Here is a 12,901-nt window from a genome sequence, read left to right as displayed (position 1 = left end):
CCTAAACAAAATTATATTACAGTATGATAATAACTATACTGAAAGGTATATTATATATATATATATTATAAAGGGCACTTTTGATTCACTGACATTCAACACATTTGAATTAATCAAGTATCTTTTGCCAGGTGCAAGTTATATTTCTGCTTAAAAACAATCAATGCAGTTTTTTTCATGACTTTACATTGCCTTCAGGATGGGAGAAGAAAAGTCATTTGGAGTATCTCAATGAAACTCTCTCACTTTACCTTCACCCATGTGATTCTTCAGAATATAGGCCAGTCCAGCCCCCATCAATAGTGCCTCTTCAGAATTCCATCCTGTAGATTTGACCCATGGGTTAGCTGAGAGGGAATTCTCTGCTTTCCAGCTCTGACAATTAGATCTGGAAGGACTAGGACTCAAACTAAGACTAGGTCCATGGGCAAATGGTGTTTAGAGGGCAGACTTGGTATGCAGGAAGGTGGAAGGGCTAGCTCCTGTTCCCACCTTCTGTGGGGGGAGGGGCTCTTAAATCCCCAGAACAGAAGAAAGGATCATAAGTCAATGGTGTAATTTATTTGTCCACTTGTTCAACAACTATACTTTGGCTCCCTGCAACATAGTAGATGTGTTAGGGGTTGGAATACAGGGTGAATAAGACAGATGCAACCCCTATATTCAACTAGCTTGCACTCTAGTTGGGGAAGATTCATGAGAACAAAGATATATGAGGGGTAATACATGCTCAAAGAGAGGAAGCAGAGGGATCTGCCAGAGCAAATAAGATGGGAGCTAATCCAGACTGGGAGGCCAGGGAAGGTTTCTGGGGGAAATGATGTCTTAGCTGAGACTGAAGAAAGTTTAGGATTAGGTTAGCCAAGCCAAGTAGAGCAGAAGAGTGTTCCAGTCAGAAGAAACAGCATATTTGAAGACCTGGGGGTGAGAGAAAGCATGACACTTCTCAGGAACTGGAGGACATTTATTATGAAGGTTGCCAAGTGCAGAGTATATATGAGTCTGGAGAAAGGATGGGTAGGAGTCAAGGGAAGAGAAAGGCTGGGAATGAAAACTGGTGACTTTGGAGAGCTTGGCAGAATTCAGAAACACAGGGCTTTATAAGCTCCATATGGAGCTGGACTTTCTCCTGAGAAAATCAAGTCTATTTAAAAGTTTTATGCAGGTGATGACATGATCAAATTCCTATTTTAGAATCCTCACTCTGGTTCCACGTTGGCAAGACTGGGAGGAGGCAGGCCAGGTAGCAAGCACAAGAAGCAAGTAAGGACAATGGTCAGAAGCTGTTCTGGATATGTTTTGCTCAAGGGCATGTCCATTCAGGACTCATTCATCTATGCCACAGACTGAGGGATGTGGAGATGGGCTGGCCAGCTTATTAGTCTCATGCCTCTTCCCAGCATGGATCCTCTCCCAGGAAATGTCCCTTCATCACTGCTGCCAATAATAACTCCAATGGCTACATGTACTCACTCCTGCTCTTTCAAGGCCTGCCATGAAACAGTCTCAAGAAGGTCAGGGAAAATAGGTTAGTTCAAAATTGGTCTGTAGGGAAAGGGACAAAGAAGAGAGAGTACAAGCTAAGGGGAGAAAGAACTGGGCAAAGACTCAGAGACACAGAGTAGAGATGTGAGCCAAAGACCAAAGACCACACTCCTGTGCTCACCGACACAGACCTGTGGACTACCAAGTAGGACCTGATAAGCTCCCTGTTTATGAAATTCATGTTTCATAAAGGCAGAGCTGAACTTAAGACCCTGTAGAAAGCAAACAGTGGAAAATGCTAGTGGTTAAGGGTGGAGGGAACTCACGGTAGAATGAAGGGGAAACAGATCAACCACCCCCATTCTTTCATCCTCAGGGACTTTGAAAACTTGATTTTGCAGGATGCACAGGGAAGTAGTCATTGGCTTCCCTCTATTATGTTTGACTTAATTTATTGCTTGGAGAATTAGGCACCACGTATTGTTCAGATTCATTGCATCAAATGCAAACATTCAGCCAGAGTTCTCTAATTAGTATCCAGAGAGCTGCCTAGTCTGTGCGTATGTGTGTATGTGTTTAAGTTTGGTTTCTCTGCTGGAAACACAATGTAAAAGAGTTAAGATGATTCACTGACATTACATCTCTCTGATCCCAGTAGTCTAAACATTTGTACAGTCTTCTGTTTGAAACCCAGAACTCCTTATAGTAAACACCTTCTGAATCTCAAGTCTTTGTGCCTAACTTTAATTAACCATTAATGTGTAAATTTACTGATGAGTGCACTGGCTAAATGGGTTTTTGCCTCTTTGGATTTCACAAAAAGGACCGCCACCCCCTTCTACCAAACTGATAACAACTGACATCTGATTAGAAAAGGCAAAACTAATTAGAATGAGTGCAAAGGGGATTGTTTGAGTCACCTACATTAATGCACATTACAGTTAAATATCTGTCAGATTTTCCATTAACCCTCTTGCATTTCCATCTCCAGGTTCAAATCTATTTCTTAACCCTACACCCTTTCTTTCCCTAGCTGGAAACTTGGTATTCAACAGGCTAACTTACCACTAATGCTTTAAATGCACAGCTCTTGTTGATGGATGTGACACACAGACAAAGACCTTGGAATGAGAATAATAGAAGCCATTCCCCTAACTGTGGAGTTGAACCGTATGTATTATGATCCCAAAGCCAACAAGTTCTTCTTGTTATTTTGTTTATTTCTTTATTGAGGGATATGAGTTAATTGTTGCTTTACATGAATTCACACCATTGTGCTATTACATACTAGGATCACAAAATAAAGCAGAAAAGAAAGTAGAATATCCAGAAAATAGAGTTCTATTCTGTGAAAGGTTAAAATAATATGTTTAAAATGAAAACTTGTTGACTTAGGGGAAATGTTCACATGATTTTTGTTCACTTCTTATATAGAATGGATTGTTAAGTAATGAGAAAATGTAATGTAATTGCCCATGGGAATTCATGAAGAATTAGGGACAGATACCTCCTTCACATCAAAAGCTCAGCCAGGGAAGGAACCATGTCTTCCTGATCTTTTAGATTATATGGGTATGAAAGGGGTCATTTAATCTTTTTAATCCCCAGTTCCTGGCACATTGTAGGTGCTCAATACATTTTCGCCATATGAATGAATGAAGCAAGAATTATGGTTTCATCCCATTGTGAAACTCTAACAGGGATCCTAAAAAGGTTCTTAAATTCAAATGGATGATGTTAAAGAGAAAGAGAATGGAAAAATTTTCTTTACTATGTAAAATACCTAACAAAACTCCAGAAATGTTTGCTTTAAAAATTAAAGTGCATTCTCACTTCTTTGTTTTTTTTTTCCTATTTTAATCTGGGAACAGAGGTACCAAGAAGCCCAGCAGCAAATCAGCCTAGCAACAGAAAGAAAAATAGGCCTGCAATATGATGAAAATAGCTCGAATTGAAAACCATCTGATTATTTAGTTTTTTAGAAACTGAAAATTGTATGCTTCCATTACTGGACCACAATTTCTTCTTTGTTCTCAGGTGTAGCATCAGTGTCAAGAACTGTGCCTGGCAAATAGCAGGCAGGCAATAAATATGATTTTAAACAAGTGAATAGAAGCTTAGCCAGAGCTAAGAACAGAGCAATGCTCAGTAAGTTCATGGCTCCTGGTAGGCAGATCAGGAAACTGAGAGATGTGTGGATTCAGATAAGGCAAGGTCAGTGTGAATTTGACTAAAGATCCCTCCCTGTATTGGAACTGACTTAAATTTTGCCTGAGGTGGTGATTTTGCCTGGGACTGTAGAAAACAGCGAAATTTCCAACATATATCATACAGAAGGCCCTGACATCACAACCCAAATCATCTCTACCTATTTCCTTAATTTAGGCAGCATAGTAATTATGAGCACTGGATGTAAAATTAGGGCAATTACTAACAGTAACCCTGAGCAAGTGATTTGATCTTTCTGAGCATCAGTGTCATCACTTGTGAAAAACAGTTGATCATATCTACCATTTGAATATTTGTATAAGGCACAGAGTTAGTGCTAATGTTAAGCCAATCAACAGAATAACAACAAAAGAACAAAAAAGATACCAAGTTCCTCCTGCTAATTTTCCAATCATGATTCTTCAATACTAATTACATCAACATATGTATCTGGAAATTCACTTCGCATCCTGGTCAAGCACTAGTTTTATGGAGTATTAAAGACAAATTTTTCTTTCCTTTGCAAACTTAAAAGATAAATAGTGAAATGTCAAAGATAAAATGAAAATGTAAACATAATGCTCCTGGACTCCCATTGGCAACATACAATATGTCTGTATCAACCCTGCTGCTTCTTGCCAAGACTCAGCCAAGGTAAATTATAAAGATATCATCTAATGGTCAAGAGTCATTTGCAGTGATCACCTAGCATCTCTTGAGTCTCTATCCCATCTTCACTACAGATTTCATGTCATTATATTTACCCTTGACCGCAGGTATGTCACCATTTTTTTTATGGCCTCCTTGAACAAGTTCACAATATACTGACTAATGTCTTTGGCCCTCCATGCTCCTGACTTCCTGTACCCTATTCTAGCCTATAAACCCAAACTCTGGCACCAGACTAATTTGGTGACCCTTCAGCCAACCTCTAGGATCCAGTGAAGGAGTGGCTTGGATGCTATATTACTACAAAACACTAAATTCATGATTATTTTCTCATTGGAAAAGGCATTTTCAGCTGATACAAGATTTCTATTTCTTCTCTGGCAATTCCATTGGACAATTGCAAGGACTAAGAGGTACTGTCAGCATAAGAGAGTTACACTGATTTCTCCACTGTCGCCCAGGCCAATTTGGAAACAATTTTCTGGGTGTTCATCCTTAAGATCAGATATATACAATACTACCTTAAAGAAGTGGGGCAGGAAACATTAGGAGACTTGTCTGATTTACACCAAGGGTGTAATATGATGTAGTGAAGGATAAGCTTGGCTAGGAAGAGAGAGTGGGATGAGGTTATTAATATATGATTGAGGAGCTTGGCTCTAAACTAAGGAGGCAATGTATGAATTTATGTTTCAGTCATAACAAACCATCCATTCACTGGCTGCCTTCCCTCCAAGAAGTTTTAGAGATGGGAGAATTCTAAACCAAATATAGAATCCACTTGAGTTGCATGGATCCAATGTTAGAAAATAATTCACACTTTTAAGTGACTGATTATATAGCTCTGAAAAAGATCACTTTTTGGTTCAAGAGGTAAGCACTTTTGGCTTAAACCTCATGTGCCCTGATCAACCAGTAACTCTTTCACAACTTAAAGAAGTGTTCAGCGACCTGACGATAAATCAAAAATACATGCATTGCATCCCTGTCCTGCCCTCTCCCTTAATCCTCAAATCAGGAAGGGAAGAAAATTATAGCCAAGAGGTATCTCCATTTGCCAGGCTACAAATATTAGCAAGACAAGAGTCTGCCGAAGACATTTTGTAAAATACCAAATAGCATTTGTTTACCCAGTTTCTGGAGAAGAGATTACTTAAACCACCCCAAGCATGGAACAATAAGGATTTAACAACAATTTTATTATGTTACGTCCATCTCTCAGACATCATTTACCTATAGGAAAATAGAGGTAGGTGCATAGTAAAGTTCCCTTTTACTAGGTGCATAGGAATCTCTCACATTCAGTCTCTAGCTGAAAATGTGGATCTGTCTGGGTTCAGAGTTCTGACAGGTAAAGAGAAGGTCACCTTTGCACATCTATGGGGTAAAATGCAAGCAGCTGATCAACAAATTCAATCAACAAATTCAAATCTAATGTAGCAGAGAACCAAGATTTCCATCAATCACAAGGCTAAAGAGCTCCAAGTAACAAATCCCATAGTAAACAGTCCTGTTTGACACAAAGTGAGTATGACAAGCAGAAACACAAAAATACATGACTAGCGTTTTCCTTTAGGATGTTTTAGTTGAAAAATTTAAGAGTTGCTTAATTCCAGATCCCCCACCCTACCTATGATTTTGGTCATGAGTAACGGAAATTTAGCTGTTCTGGCATGAGAATAGACATTTGCACTGTCTTTATAGATGGTAGAGTTAAAACTACTCTCTCTGAGTTGAGAATACATGCCAACACACTAGATGAGAGAATGAGAATCAGAAGAACCTTAAAGTATGTATATCAAATAAAAATTGCTTCTCAAAATAAACATCTTAAGAAGGAGCTCACTTTCTTTAACTGCCTTCAGAGAAAGCTCACACACCATACTTGTAATGCAGTCTTGCTACATCATAGTTATCCCTTGGTTTTGACCTAAAGCAGCATTACCTGACTTGACTGTTTGTAAAAATTGCCTTGATAGGATGAATGTTATAGTGCTGGTAATAATCTACCAAATGTGCTTTAAGCCCTGGAGACAATCCCCAGAGAAAACTCTGTAGCTGTATTGAACAATAGCATCATTATTAGAATGTGTACACTTCCCTCCTGAATGTGAATGCTTTTCAAAGGTAATACTTACTTGACTACAGAGCTGTAGTATACTTGCTGAAAGCTCAGATACATGATTTTGGAATCATATGTTATGGGATTATTGAGTTGGAAGAGACAATGTGGTTCAGTCTTTAAAGCTGGAACAAAGCTTTAAATTGGTGGCTGCTCTCTGCACAGAAGAGAGGTCCTTAACTTGAAACGCTGCCACATTTCCATCACTTTTTAAGGGCCTTTTGGAAGAGATAAAAATTACCTTTGTATCATATGCCCTAGGAGAATGTAAAACATTATCTAAGGCATCGGAAGATGTTTGCTGATTTGGCCATCAGCACGCATTGGTGTGCTTGGGTCCTAGAAACTCAGGTGGGGACTAAGAGGTCAGAAATATGGTTTACAGTTGCTGATATCAGCCGTATCTCTGGAAACAGGACAGAGGATGTTGGAGGTGGCAGGGAGGCTCCCAGAAAAGGACTGATAGGACACCGAAGATCTATATTTCCTGTTGTAAGTTGTTTATTTTGGTTAACTTCATAATGTTTACCCTTGGGAAGGCTAACAATTACACAGGAGTGTGTGTGTGTGTGTGTGTGTGTGTGTGTGTGTGTTTAAAATTTCTTTAGCATCTCTAAAGAATAGAGATTTAGGATATGTTTTTATCCCAAAGGACTTAATCTACTATGTAGATTATGTAAGTAGGGCTCAACATTAGCAGAATATTCTTTTTAAGAATTCCACAATGACCTATGAAGATCCCAGCATATGCTACCTGTGACCCGTAGATCCTAGTGGCTAAAAGTATAGGCTTAAAAGTAGATTATCAGAACCCTGTAGCTGCTACTTATTATCTGTGTGACTTTGGAAAAGCTATTGAACCTCTCTGTGCCTCAATTCTGTTACCTGTAACATGGAAATAACGTCATTTCCCTCAAATGGATGAAATGAGATGCCCTAAGTAAGGGAAGTGGAAGTCATGCTGGTAATAAATGCTAACTTATTGCTATCTCATTATTTATAATTTTCATTTTTATAGTCAGAAGTCTGGGCCTAGAAAGGGTAAACCACAACACACTCAAGCTGCTGGATCATGGAAGAATTAAGGATAATTCTCTTTTATTTCCCCAATATTCTTTATGTTAGGATTTGGGATTTACTCCAATGCCTCTCCTATATAATAGCAGTGCCTGTTTAAAAACAACATTTGGTGGTTTATGGCTCTTGCCATAATCATAATAGTAATCAACTTATTCTAGATTCTGGGCTGAGAATTATCTCATTTTATTTTCAATACACCCCTAAGATATTTTCTTTTCACTCCTATTGATAGATGAGGAAATAAGTGTAGAGAAGTTCAGTGAGTTCCCTGAGGTGACACAGCTAGGATTGTCAGAGTAAGAATCTGAACCTACATTCATCTAAATCAAAGTGCCTACATACAGCATTAGAAAATGGTACCACAACTTGTTTTTAAATGTTCCCAAAATTGCCTGGGTTAAAAAAGAAATTTTGTAAAAAAAATGTGTGTGTGTGTGTGTGTGTGTGTGTGTATGACTCTACTCCAAGTCCATTCTCCATAAGCCATAATTTTTTAAAAACCCACTTCTTAAGTGGAAAATTGCTGAAAGCTGTCCTTAGTGCCTAATTTTTGAATCCTCATTGAGTCTGGTGTTCTGGACAACATCTAGGGCAAAGGTTAGCCTGGACAGAGTTTGTGGTGTTTGTGGCATTCTTTTCTGGGCAGTAGCCATGAAAACTACTCTAGGAATGTTGTTGGAATTAGGTTCTGTACCATCACACTGTCCTGAGATATTATTCTGACATATTATGTGCTGTCTTTGGGCTTAGACAGATAATGTAGACCTGTCAAATTACACACACAAAGCAATATTCAAAGTTCCTTCCTTCCTTCCAGGAAGAGTCTTTTCTTTCAAGTTCCCTGGGGATCAGGGCTTACTCATCAGTATGTGCTCTGGAGGCACAGAGCTATGTCTTCATACTGCTCATATCTGGGGTGGAATAAACCTCTGTTTTATGTTAACCAAAGGACATAAGGTAACCAGAGATTTTTTTTCTCTGTTTATTCATGATGATTTCATCCTTTAACACTTAACTCAGACATTACTTTTCCAGAAGCCTTCCCTGATTTCCCTGTGCTCTCATATCGTTATTCTTTCTACCTCATATTAAAATGGTAGTTTAAAATCCTGTCTCTCTTTCCTTACTGTTCTTGCAGACAGGGATCATGTTTTATTTAGGGCTGGTACTCGGTCCACATGAATCACAGGGAGTCATCGCAGGACCATTATGATGGATTGGGCATTTAGATATTCTAGTTGGTTGGTGCAGGTATAGATCAGTCATATGATACTCAATCCCACCTCTGGCTTTATTCCAATAACTCAGCATAATTACAACATCTAGTACTCAAAAAGTGCATGCTGACTTAATGACTAATTTACTGCCTGGATAAATGACCATCTGATTGACAACTGGATATGTCACTAACGGCACACATTATAATGCTCTATTCTGAGTAAGACCTTCGATCATTACAGATCACAATGGCAGTGATGCTCTACAAGGAAGTACTAGCCCTTGCCCCAGATGCCCCAAATGAACCAGGCTTTCTGAGGTCTTCATATGACTCCATCAAGACCACTACTGTCTTTGGTCTTGATCTTGTCGCAACACAAACATAATGGTAACCAAAGCATAACAATCAAGCTAAATGGTCTCTGGGAACTCTGTATTTGGGGTAGTAGAGCTGCCCTTACCTGTCTTTGTTGTTGGGAGACTTGATATCCCATTCCTGCGATGGGCTGATTCTGCATTTGCTGAAGTAGGATCTTTTGCTGAAGTGGCAAAGGTGACCTTAGCAAAGGCTGGCTTGGTAGAGATTGGGTGGGCTGAGAAGATGGCTGCTGCTGTTGCTGCTGCTGCTGCTGCTGCTGCTGCTGCTGCTGCTGCTGCTGCTGCTGCTGTTGGGCTGAAATTGAGCTCTGCTGCTGTTGCTGTTGCTGCTGTTGAGCTGAAATTGAACTCTGCTGTTGCTGCTGCTGCTGTTGCTGTTGCTGTTGGGTGTAGTGTAGGAGAGAAGGCTTGTTCTGGGAAGGCAAAACAGAAGGCATCTGCTGGTTTGCTTGATCTGAGTTAAAGTGAAACAAAGGCTTGGTGTTGCCCTGACGGGGTTCCATGGCTGGGTGCGGGTTGTTAATAAAACTTCGACTGAGATCCTGAGGCTTTTGCTGCATGAGCACATCCAAGTGCCCTCCCTGGGCCGAGGGGCTGGCCTTGTACATGTAGTTAGCCATTACTTTTGACTGGCTGCTGCCACCAGCTACCCCAGACATGGGGGAGCTCTGCGGGCTGAATGTCTGCTGACCAAAAGAAGGGCTGGGGATTTTCTCCTGCCCAAATGGACCTGGGGATGGTCCAGCAGAAGAGGACAAGGCTGACCAGTTGGTAGGCTGGTGCTGCTGCATCCGGGCATGCTGTTGACGATTGGCAGCTATCTGTTTGAGCTGCTGTGCATGAGACACTTCCTGCCAGCTTGGCAGGGCCCGGCTTGCTCCTGAACCTGCCTGAGGCTGAGCCTGGCTCTGAGGGACTGAAGGGATTGGAGACGAGGTGGAGAGGGCAGAGTTGGCCATGGAGAATGCAGGGCCAGCTGATGGGGGCCTCAGCTGAGGAGAGCCTGAGGGGCCCTGAGTCAGGCCAGGTGAGTATTCACTTTTGATCACGATTTTCTCCATGGGCAAGGGGGGCCTAGGTGTGCTCCTCTGACTTTGCTGACCCAAGTCAATGTTAAATGGGTCATCCTGCTTTATGGTGGCATTGATCATGTTCTCCAGTTCAAGGTCACTCATGGGAGGCACAGATATGTTGGTCAGTTCATTGAACAGTTCCTGCAGCTCAGGATCCATCAGTTGTTCGCCAGGGTCATCTCCGTATCTATTAGAAAAAATATTCTCTTGGGTCATTTGGCCATCCATGTGCTTACTGCAAGACAGAGTCTCTCCCGGCTCCTTCTTTACCTCCTTTAAGCCCATGTTAAACAGGCCATTGCCAGGAGAATGTGTATGGGATGGCAGAGCGTTAGTCTTTCGCAGGGGGGCTTGGCTCATAGGCAAGGTCCCTGACATAATCTGACTTTGTCCGTTATTTACTTGGAGGCCACCTTGTCCTGCAGAGAGATTCTCTCCAACACGAATTCTTTTGATATCAAGAAATGAGTTGTCCACAAAGCCATTGGGCCGCTTGCTGTTGGCAGGAGACAGGTTAACTACCTGTTTTCTTTTCAAGGAACCCTGGAGCTAAGAGACAGAAGGGAATAAAAAGGAAAAATATGAGATATTAATCCAGTCATGCTTCTAATAAAAAGTAATGTGATATTTAAATGTTTATTCTAGTTATACACAAGATTCAGTTTAAAAAAAAAAAAAAAGGCACAAAGAGAACAGAAGTGAATCACAACCTGGAATATAGTGAAACTCTCAGTAGCACAAAGAAAACAAAATAAAAATATTTCTGGAGGAGTGGGTCAATTAGGTTAGAGGTCACGGTGGTTCCCATCAGTGGTTCATAGGTCAATGGATAAAGATTCCTTCAAGTATCATAAGGATTTATTCCCAGTACCTAAGCTTAAAGCATTGTTATTTTCTGGAGCAGGCCAAAATATTCCACATACATGCACACACAACCCCTCACAGCTACAGATGATCAGAGTGTGCACAATTTTAACCAAGATAGAAAACACTCACAAGTATAAAGCTGGAACCAAATCTCTAGTTGCTTTTTTTCACAGACTCAACCCCTTCATCACTGCTATCCTCTAAGTAAGTAATTAGAATAGTTCTCAGGTCTAAGGAGATATTCTATTATTGTTCATCATTTTTTCTTCCTATAATTCCACTGCTTTGCAGCCAAGCCCATGTAGCAAAAGCCATGAGATGACCCTTTCATATGAGGTACTTGAAGCACTGATTTTTCTGGGAATTCGTTTCTTCTGTTTCCTGTATCTAAACCTCATTACCAAAATGAAAGTGTTCATTGGTCAGCCTCTGGAATCAGACTAAACTGAGCTCAAGTGCCAATTTTGTCACTGGGTGCTATGTGATCTCAGCAACTTACCTGGGTCTCAATTTTCTAATCCAGAAAATGGGGACAACAGCACTTAACTCATAGGAAGAAATGAGATAATGCATATAAAAGTTTAGAAAGTGCCTGTTATGGTAACAACTCAATAAGCAGCGATTTATATTTATTTATAGTAAGTATGGCTTACTATATTCTGAAAGGGAAGTGTGTCTCTGACCAGGAAGATGTATAAGTTTTTCATGAATGTTAAAGTGCTTCATTCACAACCTAGCAACCAGATTACACTTTACGAACCTTAAAATTACAGAGAAAGGCTGAACAGCCATATAATAGCACTAATAAATTAAAAAGAAACAAAACATTCATCATTGGTCCTCAGATCCTTGTGGATTTGTGTCTAAAGTGAGAGACCCTATCTATCAAAATGTGGATTTCCCAGTGCGGCAGACCCACTGAAATTATTCAATGTTTGCTCAGCATAACTGCAAAATACCTGAGGCGAAAAAAGACATTTCCCAGATAGAAAATTCTATCACTTCTCCTTTTTTCTCTTCTCCCTTAAGCCTACTCTCTCACTTGCCTGAAGATTTCTAGGTAGACTAATCAAGAAAACGGAATTAACATAACTGAGTATACATTACATACCAAACACTTGAATATGGTTACTTTATTTCCCTAATCTGCACAAAAATCACATTAGGAAGGTATTATTAGCCTTAATTTAAATAAGAAAATCAATACTCAGAGAGGCTAAGTAACTTGCCCAGGATCACACAGCTAGCAAGTGGGCTTTAACTCAAGGTCTGTGTGGTTCTAAAGCCTATGCCATTTACACTCTAACATGCTGGAATTAGCTCTTTTAGTGCAAGGTCAACCTATGGTCAACCTAGTATGAAGGCAGTAAGTACAGAGACATCCTAGATTTTTCAGGTAAAATGATGAGGAATATGGGAATGGCCAGGATGCAGTATAAGGCTGGATGGGAAAAATCTGCTTTTTGTCATCTGGCTCATCAATACCTGTTTCAGTCATCCCTTATCTGTAGTTTTGCTCACTCACAGGTGGTAAACAGTTATGGTAAATGTGCCATGTGGGTAAAACAGATTATAACCTTATATCATTACTGACTGGCAATCAGAGAAAGGAACCTGGCCCAAGGTCGAGTGATTAGTCACTTTCATGGGAATTTTGGATTTGGAGAACGTGAGTCCAGGCTCCCTTTAGGCGGCTATATAGTGATCTACAAAACTTGTGAACTGCTGTTTCATTATGTTAACTAGAGCCATAGAAAAGCAAATCTGTAGAAAGAGAGAAAAATGAAGCAGAGGAGAGACA

General features: G+C 40.2%; 1 protein-coding gene across 2 annotated transcripts in view; it reads right to left on the bottom strand.

The window, feature by feature from the left end:
* Positions 1-12,901, bottom strand: part of MAML2 (mastermind like transcriptional coactivator 2) — a 372,811-nt gene that overhangs the window by 108,535 nt on the left and 251,375 nt on the right. For both annotated transcript variants that reach the window (XM_002754687.6, XM_054241787.2), the window contains one exon: positions 9,244-10,782. In XM_002754687.6, coding sequence (XP_002754733.4) covers positions 9,244-10,782 — 1,539 coding nt within the window. The remainder of the gene's footprint in view (positions 1-9,243; positions 10,783-12,901) is intronic.

Source organism: Callithrix jacchus, chromosome 10, assembly GCF_049354715.1.
Source record: "Callithrix jacchus isolate 240 chromosome 10, calJac240_pri, whole genome shotgun sequence".
Taxonomy (NCBI): domain Eukaryota; kingdom Metazoa; phylum Chordata; class Mammalia; order Primates; family Cebidae; genus Callithrix; species Callithrix jacchus.
Note: the sequence above shows the minus strand (reverse complement) of the source record. Positions and strands in the feature narration are given on the sequence as shown.